The sequence below is a fragment of the Neofelis nebulosa genome, chromosome X (genome assembly GCF_028018385.1).
Source record: "Neofelis nebulosa isolate mNeoNeb1 chromosome X, mNeoNeb1.pri, whole genome shotgun sequence".
Taxonomy (NCBI): Eukaryota; Metazoa; Chordata; class Mammalia; order Carnivora; family Felidae; genus Neofelis; species Neofelis nebulosa.
Window position 1 is genome coordinate 90,542,335 of NC_080800.1, and position 18,583 is coordinate 90,560,917.

The 18,583-nt window shown below is 49.8% G+C and overlaps 1 protein-coding gene across 2 annotated transcripts; it reads left to right on the forward strand.

Annotated features, from left to right (window-relative positions):
* The first annotated feature begins 6,909 nt into the window (after positions 1–6,909).
* On the forward strand, positions 6,910–18,333 carry RTL9 (retrotransposon Gag like 9). 2 transcript variants are annotated; one of them, XM_058713377.1, is made up of 3 exons: positions 6,910–7,176; positions 12,511–16,701; positions 17,235–18,333. In XM_058713377.1, the coding sequence occupies exons 2-3, from the start codon at positions 12,589–12,591 to the stop codon at positions 17,349–17,351; spliced, it is 4,230 nt and encodes a 1,409-aa protein (XP_058569360.1). In that variant the 5' UTR covers positions 6,910–7,176; positions 12,511–12,588; the 3' UTR covers positions 17,352–18,333. The 2 variants fall into 2 exon arrangements, with proteins under 2 accessions (XP_058569360.1, XP_058569361.1); XM_058713378.1 differs by lacking the exon at positions 6,910–7,176 and having other exon boundaries at positions 12,384–16,701.
* The last annotated feature ends 250 nt before the right edge of the window (positions 18,334–18,583 follow it).

The following is an 18,583-nucleotide window of genomic DNA, read 5'->3' on the forward strand; positions in this document are numbered from 1 at the left end:
CTTGTCCTCTTTCCACTAACATAGGAAGGCAGTGAAAGGGAGCATTTCACCACAGAGCATGGAGCCTTCCCCATTGTGGCAGCATTTCTAACTGCGTTGAACCACACTGCTCTTCCTTTTTTACCATGGAAGAGTTCCTAAATTCTCCTCTATACCCTCCTGTTTACAGCATCTTTCACTCTTTCAGCAAATTGCTGCATAAGAGATGGGGAAGCGAGCAGCGACCATGCCCACAATAGTAGCTGTGGTTGCATGTAAGAAATCCAAATGCCAAGGGTGTGCTTCTCCCATTAAGTCCAACATGAGCTATTAGGTGTGCACAGCACTGGTGAGCAGGAGACCCTGAAGGACAGGTGAAGCTTCTGGTATGCTGGGGGCTTGGGAGAGAACAAAGAGGCATTTTCACATTCCAAACTAAGCAGTTTGGAAGGAGAGTGGGGGGGGGGGTGTCAGGATTCTTCCAATGCCATGGGGCCTGTTCACACCTGAATCAGATACTGATGACCCTCCCCGGGCCCTCTCCTCCTCCCCTGCGCCCCAAAGACAGTATGAGTGGCAATGAGCCCCGGTACTTACAGGTGCAGAGGATTTTAGGACAGGAAAATGGAGACCGCAGGCTCCCGAATGCCTGCCGAGGCAGTTGCATCAGACTAGGAAGTGATGATTGTAAGAATAAGATGTTTGGAAAATCTTGTCGTTCACACCCCTCTCTTGTCTGTTCAGTCCACATCCAAACTCAGACCACCCCCTCGGACATCTGTCTTGCCAGGCTGCCTTCTGCCTCCATGCCCCTTCCCGGGAGAGTGCTGGCAGTCATACTGCCTCTGGGAGCCTGTGGCTGGGCAAGGTAGGCGGGCTCCTGGGATTAGGTTGGCAAGGGCGACTGTCCTCCGAACGATCAGCCCAGGCAAAAAGAGAGAGCAAGCAAACCCGAAAATGGGTCCAGGACTGAGAGCTCCAGGTCCTTAGCATGTTCCTGGCATATTCCGAAAGTGGCATCCACAGCAGAGAAAGTGTCCCAAAATAGCTCAGGCTGCCAATGCCTCGCTGAAACCTGAGAAAGAATTGCTGAATTCAAAGATCTGGGTCGCTGTGGGTGTGCGATCAAAGTACGGATTTGTTGGGAGGAGGAACTCAAGCCACGAGCTTAGGAGAGGCACGAGGTCACCTGGGGCACAGCCTCGCCTGCCCTCTCTTTGCCAACTTGCTTGAGTTGGTGGCCGTGTCCGGAAAGCTTGCCTGTGCTGCTTTCGTGCCCGGGTCTCTGATGCACTAACAATATAAAATAGCGCTGTGTTTTCTGCATTTCAAACGAGGGAACTGATACTGTGCAAAGGTTGCTTTAAGGTGATGCTTCCTAATTGATGAAATTCCCTTCCCAGTTGACTTCTCATTACCTTTGGCCTTTGGCAGAAGTCAATGTCAGCTTCTTAAAGATCAACGGAGAAGAGCAAATAGTAACAGTAGGGTCTCTGGGACTTTCTTGGGATTTGGGAAATCTCCCCTCTCAGGCTTCTGACTAGATGGTGTTGCCTATGATACTGGGAAGGATGAGGTCCACCCAGACATGCTGTCTCATTTTCGTATTTGCTGAGATCTTGGGGCCCTCTCCTTTCCTCAAGGGTCTTGCAGATTTGGGGATTGTCTGCAGAGGGTGAGGGTGGGGGGTCAGTACGTGGAAAGTTCAGCAGCCATCTTTCTTGAGCCTGCCTTGGGTTTAAGAAGAGAAAGCACAGAAGTTGGCTTTTAGTTCCCGGCCTGCCTGACTTTTGCTGTGCAATTTTGGGCAAGTCACTTCTTTTCTCTGGACCTCAGTTGGCACCTCTGCAAAATGGAAATAATGATAATGCTCATTCTAACCCGAACCCAAACCGTGTATAGTAAAAATGAATGCAACGAGTCGAAAGAATGTGGCTAGAGGCCCCGCTTGCCACTCTCAGTAAATGGTTCTTCAGGAGACCTCACTAGTAGCCACTGGCATCGTGCGCTAACATGCATATACTGAGCCTGATGCACACCACGGTACTAGGCAATGTCGGCAGCCAGCTTAAGGGTCAGTATTATTTCTGATTCCAAACTGTGAGACTTTGGGCCAGTTGCTTAATGCTCAGTAGCTCCATTTTCCCATCTGTCAAATGGGTATACAGACTAATAATAAAAACAGGTGCACAACTCCTTATCTGGAGCCATTGCAGGTAGGTGTGTTTTAGAATTCTGGAGTTTTGGGGTCACCAAAGAGTTCTGAAGTTTTGGCTCAGTCAGTTAAGCATCCGTCTTCGGCTCAGGTCATGATCTCATGGTTTGTGGGTTCGAGCCCCGTGTCCGGCTCTGTGTTGACAGCTTGGGGCCTGGAGCCTGCTTCAGATTCTGTGTCTCCCTCTCTCTCTTCCCCTCTTCTGCTGGCGCTCTGTCTGTCTTTCTCTCTCTCTCTCTCTCTCTCTCTCAAAAATAAATAAACATTTAAATTTTTTTTTAAATTTAGAGTTCAGAAGTTTTGGTGTTTCGGGGCACCTGGGTGGCTCAGTGGGTTTAGCATCTGACTCTTGGTTTCAGCTCAGGTCATGATCTCACAGCTTCGTGGGTTCGAGCCCCACATTGGGTCTGCGCGGGCAGCATGGAGAGTGCTTAGGATTCTCTCTCTCTGCTTCCCCCCACCCCCGTGATCGTGCTGTCTCTGTTTTCCTCAATATAAATAAATAAACTTAAAAAAAAGAAGTTTTGGATTTTAGAAAAGCACTATGGTACATATATATTATATAACACCCCTAGTAAGATCTGGGCCAGTATCCTGTGCCCACATACGTTAATATGGATAACCGGGATAAATGAATAGCCTGCCAGTTCATTCAGCCTGCCAGGCCCAATTTTGCCACCACATAAACTTGCCACACAATTTCAGTTTTCAGAATCTTTTGGTTGTTAGAAAGGCAGGTGAGGGACTGCGGACAATGAAAGTAACAGATATTTAGTGCTCGCCATGTGCCGGGTATTATTCTAAGGAGTTTATAGGCATAAACTCATAACCCTACGAGACAGCCATTATTATCATCATCCCTATTTTACGGATGAGGAAAATGAGGCTTGGAGAGGTCACATCACTCGCCCAGGGTCCCCAGGCCAGGAAGAGGTAGGGCTGGGATTCCAATCCAGACAATTCAGTTTCAGAATCTGCGCTCTTAACCACCTTCTGTACCTGTTCCATGGGGTTCCAGTGAGGATTCACATACCTACAGGGGCCACGCAAGTCAGTGTGGAAAAGTAAAGGTGGCTGGGTGGGAACTGAAGCAAACTGGTGAGCGATGCCTCATGTACTTATTTAGCTGGAGCTTACTGTTGCCATGTCAAAACGAGGATCTGAGTCTTTCTGTTTTTTCCCAAAGCAGCCAGAAATCCAGCTTTTTATACGAAATCTCCTGACTTCCTCATATGGGCAACTAATTAAAAACTGTTAAAAAACATTGTATGGGTCAAATAATATCTGTCTGCCGTCTGGATCCAGCCCGCGACGGCCAGTTTGCAAAGCTCTGCAATGAGGAAATAGATACGAAAGTGCTTTGAAAACTTTAAGGTGTCTTCTGGAGACAGACGGTCTCATTTTTAGGGTTAAGGTGTTTGTTGCTGTCGTTGGTGGTGGTTGTTTTTCTTTCCACCTTGACTGTGGCCTGGTTTTTTGAAAGCCGGTGTTCCTGGCCTGATGGAGATGAAAAGTCAGAATTAAATAGAGACTTCAGTGAACTTGAACGCTTCATTCCTTTGGCAGGCTGGATAAATGAGAAGCCTAGGTGTACTGGACGGGCTAAGCCTCAGAATTCCTGCCACACCCACGGGCCCCTTCTAAGGAGTTTCCATCCACAGACCCTAGCTGAGGGAAGTAGCAGTTTCTTATGAATAGGTGGTTATGTCTGGCACCACGTGACCCGGCTTTCCCCCTGGCAATGGCCGATTGAGCCAGGAGAGGGCATCTGATCCAGGAGCTGCCACTCTATAGGCCGGCAGGCAGCCTATGAGGGCCCCCAGAATGAGAACTTTGCCCAAAAAGCACAGTGGTGACTGGGTTTGGACGAATGAGAGACTCCCGCTTGGGGAGTTTGAATACCGGCCGTAGAAAGAGGGAACAGTTGGCAACTGCAGCAGAAGCCGAACACAGAGAAGGCAAGCAGCAGGGCCCATGAATAACCAGGACCAAAAGAGGTTACTGACGTTCACCTAGGTGCCAGACACGTTACACATGTTTTTTTTATTCTTGTGGTTTAAAACATTCAAAGAGCCTGTGAGGTAGGTACTGTTACGATCCCTGTTTGACAGACAGGGAAACTGAGGCACAGTAGCTGAAAATGCTGCAGTTGAAGCTCAGGCTTGTAGGATGTAAAAAATCAGGGTGTACAAACCACCTCGGCTGGTGATTCGTAAACTCTAGAGTGCATCAGAATCGCTTGGGTCGAAATGCCAATTCCTGGGCTTCACCCCAGATATACCAACTCTGACTCTTTGAAAGTGTGCATGCCCCTACAAACACCTCCCCCCAAATCTGCATCTGCACTTAATTAAAAAAATGTTTTAATGTCTTATTTATATTTGAGAGAGAGAGAGAGAGAGAGAGAGAGAGAGAGAGAGAAACAGAGTATGATCAGGGGCATGGTGGAGAGAGAGGGAGACACAGAATCCAAAGCAGGCTCCAGGCTCCGAGCTGTCAGCACAGAGCGGGACACGGGGCTTGAACCCACGAACCATGAGATCATGACTTGAGCTGAAGTCGGATGCTTAATCGACTGAGCTCCCCTGCGCCCCTGCGTTTTATTTATTTTGTAATTATTTTTTAATGTTTGTTGATTTTTGACAGAGAGAGGCAGAGAGTGAGAAGGGTAGGGGCAAAGAGAGAGGGAGACACAGAACCCGAAGCAGCCTCCAGGCTCTGAGCTGTCAGCACAGAGCCTTACACGGGGCTCAAACCCACAAACCGGGAGATCGTGACCTGAGCCGAAGTCTGATGTGTAACTGACTGAGCCATCCAGGCGCCCCTGCATCTGTATTTTAACAGTCATCTTAGGGCACGGCTGACACAGAGGTTCCCCAAGCACATTAAGAGAAATGCAGTTTGGGTAAGTATGGCATTGCCTTCACCTTCAGAAATAGGGTCAAGGGCAACTGATGTGGTCAGATTCCAATTTAAGCTCTTTGGATTGGGGGCCAATTTTGCAAATAAAAGGACATCAGTGTGTCCTCTTTGCTGATCCAGAAAGTATACACTGACCCCATTTATCTGAGGGAAAGCGACAGGATTGAGTTGGGTGCTCGGCAGTTTGGGTAGAAGGCCCTGTTCTGCTCTTCAGGGTACAGAGCTCACAGCAGTCATGAGTCCACTAAGCATTTTCCACAAGGAGCCCAAAATTGCAGGAACTTAGTGCACTGGCAACAAAGAAGAAGAGAGAAAATGACCAAATACGGAGAGAGAGATTACCAACCATGGGATTTAAAATGTAAACCTGCTTCTTAGGCTGATAGTGGAGGTTCTCCTCAGCCCTACGATAATTGTGTAAGAATTCCATCCGTGCCCTTATTTACGCCATTGATAAAAACGTTGAACAGGATAGGAACAAGGCTAGCAGCTTCCTTCTAGGTCGCTGTGGAAAAAGAGCCCCACTCTGGCAATGGTGCTAAGCCAGCTTTGAATCGATCTGCCTTTAGGAACGCTGCCTGGGAAGACAAGTTACAGTCTGGAAGTTGCTTGGAGAGCCTTAAGTCGGAAACTGGTTTGTGGTCCAAATGCTTAATGGCATCAGGCACGTATCGGACAAGAGGGCTGTGTTGTCCAAGGGGTGGCATAGGTCAAATGTGTTGGCTAAGTCCCGCCTTAGTGGGGCTTGAATCTGCGCTTGGCGACTTTTATTTCTCTCACGTTCATTTCTGTGGACACTTTTTTTTTTTTTAATCTGATGTTAATGCCCTCACTTAGGCTCAGGTCAAGCTCTGTTCTTCCCTCTTCTGGCCAGAAAGACTTCCTGTCTTATACGTATCTGATCCTATCTGTGTTGATATGTTAGCTCTGAGTGATTCCCTAAAGCAGGTCCTTGGACAGGTGCCCACCCTCCAGGAAAATCGCAGCAGCCCTCGGTGCAGTGAAGAAAGCCCGTGCAATGAAAAGCCAGTGTTTTGTAAAGTGAAATCTATTTTACTTAAAGGACTGTCCTTCATTCTGAGATTATTTCCTTTCTCTTCTGGCGTTTACTTATTGTTTTAAATTTTTTTTTAATGTTTATTTATTTCTGAGACAGAGGGAGACAGAGGATGAGTGGGGAGGGGCACAGAGAGAGGCGGACACAGAATCTGAAGCAGGCTCCAGGCTCCGAGCTGTCAGCACAGAGCCCGACACGGGGCTCGAACTCACGGACCGTGAGGTCATGACCTGAGCCGAAGTCGGACGCTCAACCAACTGAGCCACCCAGGCTCCCCTCTCTTCTGGTGTTTAAAGAAAGCTGTTTCTTTTCTGAGGAAATGATCAGATCATTTGGGGTCATTTGGGTCTGTTCCTTAATGTCTTTACTTGGAAAAATAAAAATCTGGCAACCTGCTGTCAGATCCCCCAGTTCTTTGCTTTGCGGGAGCTGTGAGTGTGGGAGCCTGGTCTCATTTGTACATTTCTGCCAATACTTCTGGGTACCTCCTATGGCCACTTATGTCCTAAGTGCTTATAAATTACCTGCTTCATAATCTGCAGCAGAATCTCTCGGTGCATTGACATCAAGCGTACAGCCCGGGAGTTTACAGTATACTGGTGTGTAGTTTCCTTATTTAAGAAAATTGGGACGCTGCCCATTTGCAGTCCTCTGGTATCCCTCCTGTTCTCTCCGATCCCACAGATCCTTCAGGACGGCACCTACAGCGAGGCCGTTCTGTTTGCTCTTCTTATAATGTTCTTTTCCCTATAGAGTTGGACATGCTTCTACATGTTGTTTGGGGAATTTGCAGCACATCCAATGAAAGCGTAATTCCCAACTAACAGTCAAATCCTTCTCTTTGGAGCTCCCCGGAACACACCTACCCTCTCTTCCATATGACAGCCCTTCACAGACTTGAAGACAGTGTTGTGACTCTCCTGTGAGTTTAGAGCACCAGCTGAGTCAGACAGACCGACTGACTGACAAGCGCAGCCTCACTGTCTCGGCTGGGAGAGCCAAGGTAAGTTACTTGATTTTATTTTCTCTCTACTTCGGTTCTTTAGCTGATTTGTAAAACGGGGATAGAAAAAAGCCCCACTTCATTGGTTTATTGTGCAATAAATAATGTAATGTATGTAAAGGGCTTAACACGTTGCCTGGCAGAGGGAGCATTCAGTGAATGTTTGGCTATTTCCACTTGCCCCCTCAATTTATAAAGAGCCGGGTGGGCATTTTAAGTGTCAGGGCTGCTGGGGAGCACGGAGGTGAGGAGGGTTTCTCCCTCCGTCGTTGACCAGGGGAGGCAGAGGACCCTAACGTAGACCAGGTATTCCTTTATCCTGAGGTTGTCTATTTTCAGTTACGCGGGCGCCTGTTTGCTAGGGCTAGGGGAGAGGATATTGTCGAGAACCTGGGGAAAGGTTTATTTGCAAGAGCTGGAAAGCTATTTGTTGACATATTGAACCGTCTCTTGTTTATTCTTATTTCCCCGAGCAGCTAGCCATGCAATCCCCCAAACTCAATTACCTTTTGTGAGGCGGCAGGAGCATGACACATCCTAGCCGTATTGATCAGTGCAGACTGGGCAGGACGTGAGAGACCCGAGAGATGCTAGGCAGCAACTTCTGGGCTTTTCCTTAGAAGGCCTCCCCTCTCTGTGTTTGTAGAGACACTGGCATTAATAAAATGGAACACTGTGCCCCGAACGGACCGAGCATGCAACCGTGTCTCTCTCTCCAGCCTCCTTAGAAGTAGCCTGATGATGAATGGTCACAATAGACCAGAACTTGGGATCCTGGAGTGACCAATGCCAGAATGGTTTTCCAACTGGAGCTCTTTGCACACACTGGGTTTTGCAAGCAATTGCATGATATGAACTCTGAATGCCATTGCAGCTAGAAAAAGTTTGGAAGGAGACACACCCAACTGTGAACAGACCGAGGAACGGGACTTGAGGGATGGGGGGTGGGGTAGGCTCAGGACTAGCGTTATCGGCCTGTAGGATTTCAGGTTTTGACCCTAAGAATATATTCCTAGATTATTTGTGTCATTATGAAGCGCAGATGCGAGTTAGAAAAACGAGGACTTGTTTTTGCAAAAACAATGCAGAACAGAACAAAATACAAACTAAACGCAAGCCATTGGAGACATTTGTCAGAGGTCACTGCTGACCGAGGAGCCGAGTAGAGCAAGCATTAAGTGTGTTTGGAGAGAAAGGTTGCTTGGGTCAGGGAGATGTTGGGGATCCCCCGAGAGGGTATGCAGGGAGAGCAAGAGAGAGGGCTTGACATAAAACCCCAGGGGAACACACCTTTTTGGAAAAAAACAAACAAACAAAAACTTTCCCTCCCCCCCGCCCCAAACACAAGTTGTATGGGTCCATTACAGACAAATGAGGAAATACAGCTGAGAAAAAGAAAAGCAAAAATCCCCTTTAATCTCACCACTCCGGTATGGTCACTGGTAACATTTTGGTCTACGTCCTTGCAGACTGTCTTTGTTTCTATGCCAAAATGTATGTAGTTCTTTGGAAAAAGTCAGATCATCATTTTCCATGGATGCTACAGACCCACCATGATTTGTTTAATCATTGGATGAATTGTGTTCTAACGCTGGCACTTGGGGTCATTTCCAAATTGTTACTGTCATAAACAACAGTGCTTCCTAGCTGTGTGACCGTGGGAAAGCTAGTTAACCTCTCTGTGTCTCTGGTTCCTCACCTGGAAATGAAGGCGATAATCATACCTACCTCATAGGGTTGTTGTGAGTTCCCAATGAGATCATGTACATGGGGTGCTTGACACAGGTATAATAATAATAGCTGTTGTTGTTGTTGTTGTTGTTGTTGTTCTCATTGCTGTTGGATTTCCTGCCAGCATCTTTTAGCTTAGGGCGTGGGGCAGAGCTCTGGAGAGAAACACAGTCAGAGTCAGACCTCAGACCGAAGCTCAGTTTTCTCAATTGTAAAGCGTAAAGTAGCTCACAGGGTAGCCGTGGGCATCAAAGGAGGGAATGCTCGAAAGCCCTCAGCACAGTGCTTGGCGTATGGGGAGAACTCAAACAAAGTCAGTTGGTATTATTATTATTATTTTTACTGTCACTATTATTATTACGGTGACTCAGCCACAGGCGGGGGTGGAAGGAGGAAGGCGAGCACTTGGAACATCTCTAGCCCCTTATCTGATTCCAAAGAGAGGAAATGATTTGGGGACCAGAGTGACCTAGGATCTAATCTGAGCTTTGCCATTTATTAGCTCTGTGACTCGGTCACCACTTCTCTCAGCCTCTTTATTCATTTATAAAATGTGAATGGCATCAGCGCCCACCTTGCAGGCCCAGAGGATATGACGCAAGTGCTTATCCTGAGTGTGCAGGTAATGTTGCTTCCTAATGAGGAGCATGGGAGGGTTTGTAGATGACCTGAACGTCTCCTCTCCCTCGTCCCTCAGACTCTGAGTCCCTATATCTGGGCCACTTGAACTTCACCTGAAGGCTTTGTCTTATCCAGGGCTCGGGGACCCATTCTGTCCCTAGTCTGCTGGCGAAAGGGATACTGATTCAGAAAGTTAGAGGGCTCTGCTAAGCCTTTCTGCAGGGTCTCTGACCTTCTGCCCAGTTCTGGAAAGCAGGCTGGAGCCCCGCTTCTGTGAGCGAACCCTCACCTGGCATACTCAAGACCGGCATGCTGTCTTTTCTTGCCAGCTGTCGGAACACCCTAGAGCCTCGCTGTCAAATTCTAGCCCTGTGGCAGGGACCCTGGTGGCCAGATTTCCCTCCGTGTATCTGACCCTAGCAAATCGGCTTTTTTATTATTACCGTTGCAGGCCTCTATTCATAGCTCCCACAGTCCATCCTCCCAAAGCCTGGTTTCGCTGCACCTGAAACACGTGCAACTCTTCTGACCGGCCTCCTCAGACTGCGGCCCCGGCTCCCCTTACCTTTCACCCCTGCCCGCTACATTGCCTGGCTCCCGGAACTCCCGTGTCTGCTCAGCCACAGGGGATATGTCTCATTTCAGTGTCACCTCTTTGTGTGTGAATCTCCTCTTTTCTCTGGGGCAGCCAGAGGCGGGCATTAGTGGGCTGGTGCTACTATTGGGGGTGAGACGGGGTGGGGGGGGGAGAGGGGTGGAGTTGCATAGGCCCAGTGCTAAAGCGGAGCTTCTGGAGGGCTGTCAAATGAAAGGCGGCCAGAGGCAAATGTCAGAGCCTATATAGAGGCAGGAATCTGGGACCAGAGAGACGGAGCAAGCACTAGCAAGTCAGGAGCAGTGGGGCGGGCTGGCTGGCGGGCGGGCAGGAGGGGGGCGTGGCAGGGGATAGCTAAGGGAGATTGCAGAGAACAGCTGCTGCTGCTGAGTCTTACTTTAATGAAGTGGCTGGGCATGGGGCATAAGTAGATTGGCCAGACTAAAAGAGCTAGGGGCGCCAAGGACATACTCCCTCTCTTCTCCCTAACTGGCAAGGTAAGATCTTTCCGGGTTTTGCCTGGTGAAACTGTAGCACTGGGAAACTGTAGCACGTTCAGGGATTTTTGTGTGTGTGTGTGTTTTTTTTTCCTCAGAGGATGGAAAGTGGACATCTCCGAATGCTCTCTTGACTCATCTTTCCCGTTGCACCAATTATCAGAGTTATCAGGGCGCCGGCGGGAGGCCAGTGTTTCTTCTGCTGTGCCCCATCTCGGTGTTGTCCAGGCTAGGGATGGGAGGGGGGGTGTTGGTAACATGACTGAGACAGAGAGAGGGGACAGAGAAGGTGGATCATTTAGAGCACAGTGAGAGAGCATATTAGGGCACGGTAGGGGGCTCTGGCGTTGAACAGACCCCCGGCTATCTGTGTGATGGCAGGCAAATTATTAAGCTTCTCTGGGCCTTGGTTTTCTCATTTGTAAGATGGAAATGGAGTCCCAGAATCTCTTAGTGTTGTGGTGGGGACCAAATGCGATGACCCACGTGAAGTGCCTAGCGGAGTGTTGCCATTCAGCACATGCTGGGGAAACGTTCGCTGTTGGGGTTTTTGGGGTCGGTGTTCGTTGTCGTTGCTAGCATTTTTGCTGTTCGTATGGACGCACGATGCCACGAGATCGGTGACTTTTGTGACATTGTCCCAAATAAGCAAGTGTTCCGTTTTTGGCATGGGCGGGCTGTGGGGATGCGTCAACATTGTGTAATGTGCGCGTCGGTTTCCCAGCTGTGTGCCCAGAAGCCCCTCTGGGGCTGCTTCCTGGGGGAGGGTCGGAGAGGGTGATGCTCTGGGATTGCCCACCGGCGCGTCATCAGAGAAACCTGACATTTGTACGTGCTATATCGACTGGCATTCGAGTGGTGTCAGAATGACAACCGAATGCGGCGTTAGGGATGCCAAAGGTTAGGCGATCCCGGGGAGGGGGGTGGTAGTCACAAACATGCAGCTTTTACTGTCGTGGTGACCCTGTTTTAGCCCCAACCCGGGCCGACCCGAGAAAGCTGGTAAAATGGGAATCATAATGTTATCACACAGGTGTGAGATTCAAACGGGAGAATGCTTGCAAATCTCTGTACATGACCGACAGCTTCAAGTTGCGTACAGTTGCCTCACGGTGGTGCCTGGAGCGCACCGAGTCAGCAACAGGATTTTCAGTTCATGGAATGCTGCTCCCGGTCACGGCTGAGAGCGATGCCTTTCTTTTCCTGCGAAAGACCTTCAGGGCCATCAGAGTAGTCGAATAGGGACTGACCCCCTGGCGGGACTCAGTGGGCCCCGGAGAACTGATGACTATCCTGGGGCAAAGGGCTCTCTCATCCCGGTCCGCCGGTGCCCTGGCTGCCTTGTGAGTGCGCTGCTGGGAGACAACGGAGCCCAGGCGCCTGCACTTCTCACAAGTTCCCAGAAGGTGGTGCTGCCGCTTCGTCTGAGCCAGGACTGCCCCCCCCCCCCCCCCCCTCCCCGGCCCAGCCGCTGAGCTAGCTGGCATTTAGAGCATGTATAAATGGGAAAGGCTGTGCTCTGTGACTCAGTGGATTGGTTTGAAAAGAATAGGGGGGAGGGGGTGTGGGAGGGGGGAAGGGCTAAATGGGCAAGGGGCACTAAGGAATCTACTCCTGAAATCATTGTTGCACGATATGCTGACTAATTTGGATGCACGTTAAAAAAAAAAAAAATTAAAAAAAAAAAAAGAATACGGGCGGGAAGGGATCTTTGCTCCAACTTCAGATGTGCTCACGGTTGCACCGCTCCCTTAACCTGATAGGGCCCATCTCTGGTGCCACGGAGCTGGCAACACATGAGAAAGGTCTCCATCATGAATCAATCATTTGTCTGCTCCCCGATCTTTTTGTTCTTGGCTTTTGACTACTCGACTTGTTTCCTGTTTACAGATTTCCTTGCCATTTGGGCTTCAGCAAGACTCCTCGATATCATCACTTTAGGGGCACTCTCCGCACCATTTGGGGGCCATGGCAGATATGTCAATACCTTTCCACTCCCTCCGATTCAACAATACGCTGAGGGAGGAAAATGGTGACCCCCAAAACAGCGGGATGACCTTCGCTGGACCAGTAATGGAGACCAGAGCAGAGGTTCAAGTTTTACATTCTCACGTACAGCCTATAGTCTCCACTTCAGCGTCTGACCCTGAAGGGATGTCTGCACAGCTGATGACATCTCCAGCCTTTGACACCACGTCTGCACCTGTAACAGAAGCACCAGACTCTGGAGCACTGTCGCCATCACTAATGCCAGGCTCCGACTCTGGGGCACTGTCCCCACTGCTAATGGCAGCTCCAGATTCAGAAGCACTGTCCCCATTGCTGATGCCAGCCTCAGATTCTGGAACACTGTCCCCATTGCTGTCCACTTCAGACTATGGATTAATATCCCCGGGGTTGATGACAATTCCTGACTTTGGGACAATGTCTGCAGCACTAATGGCAGCACCACATTCTGCAGAGATATCACCATTGGCAATGCCAGCTTTGTCCTCTGGAGCAATGTCTGCACCTATAGTGAGCACTTCATCCTCTGAAGCGACACCCACACCGTTGATGCTGGCCCCAGATCCTGGAGAGATATCCCCACTCCTAATGCCCGACATAAACCCTGGAGTGACGTCCACACAGCCAATGTCAGCTCCAGGCTCTGAAGCAATGTCACCTCTGCAAATTACAGATGAAGACACTGAAGCAATGTCTCAAGTTCTAATGACTGCTCTGGCCTCTGGAGAGATATCTTCACTGCTAATGTCAGGCACAGACTCCGAAGCGATATCTTCACTGATAATGTCAGCCCTTGCTTCTGAAACAACGTCAACCCAGCCAATGAGCACCCAAGACTCTGGGGAAGTGTCCACCCAGCTAATGTCAGGCTCAGATTCCGGAGTCGTGTCTTCACTGCTAGTGTCGGCTCCAGGTTCTGGAGCAATGTCCACACCACTCCTATCAGCTCCAGATACCGGAGAAGTGTCCACGTTGCCAAAGCCAGCTCTGGATGCTGAAGCAGTGTCCCCACTGCTAATGACAGCCCTAACCTCTGGAGTGATTCCCACCCAGCTGATGTCAGCCCAAGACTCGGGACTGATGTCCCCACAGTTCACACAGAATCTAGACTCTCAAATCATGTCTACTCCACCAATGAGAACAACAGCCTCTGGGGGGTTGTCCACAGCGCCAGTGAGAGCCCCTGACCCTGGAGCAATGTCCATACCGCAAATGAGACCTCTGGCCTCTGGCAATATGGCTACATTGCTAAAGACCGTTCCAGACTCTGGAACATTGTCCACCCCACTGATGACGGTCACAACTTCTGGAGCAATGTCCACTGAGAAAATGTCAACCACGGCCTCTAGAGTAATGTCCTCACAGTTAACGATGACCAGAACTTCTGGAGCAATGTCTACAGGCTTTATGAAAGCCACAGCCTCTGGGACAATGTCCACCCTGCGAATGAGACCCCTGGCCTCTGCGATGACGTCTGCACCACTAAGGAGAGCCCCAGCCTTTGGAGCAATGTCCACACAGCCAGTTACAGCCCAAGCCTCTGAAACAATGACCACACTACAACTGTCATCCCCAGCCTCTGGGTCAATGTCTACACTGCAGTTGAGAGCCCCTGTCTCTGGAGCGATGTCTATGTCACAAAGGAGAGCCACAGCCTCAGGAGTGACAGCTGTACCACAGTTGAGAGCCTCAGCCTCTGGAGCAATGTCCACCCCACTGATGACAGCCAAAGCTTCTGGAGCAATGTCCACCCCACTGATGACAGCCAAAGCCTCTGGAGCAATGTCTACACTGGTAATGAGAGACAGGGCCCCAGGAGTGATGTCCTTGCCGCAAATGAGAGCTACGGCCTCGGGAGCATTGTCCAAGCCACTAATGACATCCAAAGCCTCAGAAGCCATGTTCATGCAGCAAATGACAGCCACAGCTTCTGGAGAGATAGCCACAATGCTAATGAGAGACACAGCTTCTGGAGCTATGTCCATGCGGCAGATGACAGACACTGCCTCTGCAGGGATGTCCACACCACTAATGAGAGCCCCAGCCTCTGGAGACATGTCCACACCACAAATGACAGCTGCAGCTTCTGGAACTGTGTCCATGCCTCTAATGGGAGCCCCAGACCCCGGAGCAATGCCCACAATGTTAATGAGAGCCACAGCCTCTGGAAAGGTGCCCAGTCAGCCACTGAGCACCCAAGACTCTGGAGGGATGTCCATGTCTTTCATGAGATCCAGGATCTCAGGAGGGATGTCCCCACTGGAGATGCAAACCCCAGCCTCTGAAATGATGTCCCCACCAAAAATGAGAGCCCCGGCCTCTGGGGTGATATCCACACCACTAATGAGAGCCCCAGACCCTGGAGAGATGTCTGCACTGTTCACAAAAGCTTCATCCTCTGGACAGATGTCCCCACCACTAATGAGAACCCCAGTTTCTGGAGAGATAGCCACATCCCTGAGAGTCCCAGCTTATGGGGCAATGTCTACTCCACACATGACAGCTACAGCCTCTGGAATGATGCCCATGCCACAGATGAGGGCTCCAGTGTCTGGAGCAAAGCCCACACCACTAATGAGATCCACAGCTCCTGGAGCGATGTCCATGCCTCATGTGACAGCCACGGCCTCTGGAGGGGTATCCGTGCCACTGATGAGAAGCCCAGCCTCTGGAGCAACGTCCACACCACAAATGATGCCCACAGCTTCAGGAGAGATGTACACACTACCAATGCGAGCTCCAGCCTCTGGAGTAATGTCCCCGCCACTAGCAAGAGCCCCAGTCTCTGGAATGACGTCCACACCACTATGGAGACCTTCAGCCTCCGAAGCCACATCCACAGAGTTATCGAGAGGTCCAGTGTCTGGAAAGATGTCCACCGCACAAATGACAGCCATGACCTCTGGAGGGATACCCAAGCCATTAATGAGAGCCACAGCCTCTGGAACAATGCCCATGCCATTGATGTCAGCCATGGCTTCTGGAGACATGTCTGTGCCGCTAATGAAAAGCATGGCCTCTGGGGCAGTGTTCACGCTGCAAACGAGAGTCACGAGTTCTGGATCTATGTCCTTGCCACATACAACATACACAACTTCCGGAGGGATGCATGCACCGCCAATGAGAGCCTCAGCTTCTGGAATGATGTCCATGCCACTTCTGAGAGCCACAGCCTCTGGAGGGATGGCCATGCCACAAATGACAGCCATGGCCTCTGGAGGGGTGTCCATGCCGCCAACGAGGACCCCAGTCCCAGGAACCATGTCCACACCACAAATGGCAGCCACACCCTCTGGAATGATGTCCACTCTGGAAATCAAAGCCACAGACTTTGGAGAAACGTCTGCCTCTCACAGCAATGTCACAGCCTCTGGATCAAAGTCCACACTACACATGGCTGCCCCAGCCGCTGAAACAATGAACCCACCACCAAAGGAAGTCCCATCCTTTGGCATGCTGACCCCAGCACTCTGTTACCTCTTAGAGGAACAGGAAGCAGCCCGGGGTTCAAGCTCTGTGGAGGAGGAGATGGAGATTGATGAGGAGAAGCAAATGAAGGGCTTTTTGAATGACTCAGAAAAAATGGCGTTTCTGGTGTCTCTTCATCTGGGGGCAGCAGAGAGGTGGTCCATCTTGCAGATGGAGGTAGGAAACCCCCTCTCAGATGAAAATAAATCTTTCCTGAGCAGATCACAGGGCTTGTATGACTCCCTATCTGAGATAGACATCCTCAGTGCTGTTCTTTGCCACCCCAAGCAGGGCCAGAAGTCAGTCAGGCAATATGCCACCGACTTCCTGCTGCTGGCCCGACATTTGTCTTGGTCTGATGCCATTCTACGGACCAGGTTTCTGGAAGGGCTCTCGGAAGCTGTTACCACCAAAATGGGCCGGATCTTCCTGAAGGTGGCCGGCAGCCTAAAGGAGCTGATAGACAGGTCTCTCTACACTGAGTGCCAGCTGGCTGAAGAGAAGGATTCCCCGGGCAGGTCAAGCCAGGTTCTGCTGTCAGCCTGTAAGCGGAATAATGAGGAGGCGATGGAGAATGAACTGAATTCTTATCAGCAGACTGAGGAGGTAAAGATGGGGATATACACTCAAGGGGAGTGGTGGGGAGTGCTGGGGAAATACACCCTGCTCCTTTGAGTAGAATACGGAAGAGGCAAGGGGGAGGCATTGAGCTTCTAGACCATACTCCCCAACCTGGCGTTTCATCAGTGGCCTGGCTATGTAGTTATTTTGGGTGTATTAAGTACTCTGAAGCAATGCCCTGCCCAAGTTCTTGGGGACCTGGGATGGCTAAAGGTCTAGGTCTTCTGATTATGAGGGAACCAGCTGAGTCCCAACTGTCCGATTATTCTAAGGGAGGGGTCATCTTTGCGGGGGGAGGGCTGGGTCCTACCTCCAGGCACATGTGTCATGGACCCAGGTTACTAGGGAATTTGGCTAGCCTAGTCCTCGGCCACACATTATACACGTAGGGTACATTAGCCAAGTTTCTTGAACTTCTAAGTTACTGTCATTATCCAGGCAGAACCCCCTCGTCATAGTGAGTGTGGCTCTTACCTCTGCTGGTTTTTCTGTTTGTTTGTTTGTTTTCTTACTCCCAGCACCAGCATGTTCCTAAACGCTGTTACTACCTGAAAGAGCATGGAGACCCTCAAGAGGGTCTGCATGACCACCTCCGACAGAGCACAGGCCATCACAAGGCCCCCACCAACAAGTAATTCTTTCTGGAATCTTCTACTGTGATGTCTGACTCCGCTGCTAACTTGAGGACTGGTTCCTGGACCCATTCCATTTAATTACATCATAAACCTTGTGGCCTTCCCCCTACAGCCTCCCCCTCCAGGCACATCCCACCTAACTCCCAGTTGGTTGACTTGACCTTCTCTTTTACCCTACATGCCTGTGACTTGCCCTGACAATCAGAGTGTGGACTTCAAGAGTGTTTGGTGTATGAGGTTTTGAACTCCTATCGCTGTGGAGGCCAGTCCTAGTTCCTGGTCCAGGGAGAAGTCTAGTCAGGAGAAACTGTCCTACCTCAAAAACACCTAGAGTGTCTTGCCACATGTCATCAGGCAAACGTGAGGATGCCCTGGTCCCATTTCACCTGGCAAGGGAGCCTATAAGGAGAGTGATGCCCACTCCCAAACCACCCTTTTCATATGCCCCAACTCATAGCACCTAAAATGGGTCTCCAGGACCCTTGCGCTGTTTATAGTCTCCATCCTGAACCATTCGTTTTGACCCATGGTAGTAATCATAGTAATGGCTAACACTTATTGATTATGTATTATGTGACAGGTATTGGGCTGAACTCTTGACAAGCACCGTCTCACTACCTTCTTATCATAACCCAACTTGTTCTTGTGTTGTCAGCTTCTGACTTCCTGATCTTTTCTCTCTGGCCCTTGTTTTCTTCCTCAGTGTCAAATCGCTAGCTCTGACTTCTTGGTGGCCCCCTTAGTAATGAATTGCCCCTGCTCCCCATGGCTATTGTGGCTATTTGTGGCCAACACTCTTGATAAAGGTCTTGCTCTTTAAACAGGCATAAATAGTAAGAATATAATATGAGCAGTGTTTGCCTTCAGGTGGTGGGATTGTGGGTGTTTTTACTTGCTTCTTTCTACTTCTCTGTACTTTCCAGAGTCTCTACAGTAAGCATGTATTACATTTGTAATCACAAAAGTAAATAAAGTTCATTTATGAAAGAAAGAATTAACCGTGGCTAACAGAATTTGGTTTCTTGAGTCCCTCGTTCACTCAGTATTTATTATCTCACGTGTCAGCCACTGTTTTAGGGATAGACAGTTGAAAACCCCGATAGAATGGAAATGTCATCCCAGTGGAGGGAGGAGAGAGACCATAAGCAAGAAACCACATCAGTGAGAGAGATGGAAATCGTGGCAAAGGCTATGAAGTCAAGAAATCGGGATAATGGGAAATTTGATACTAA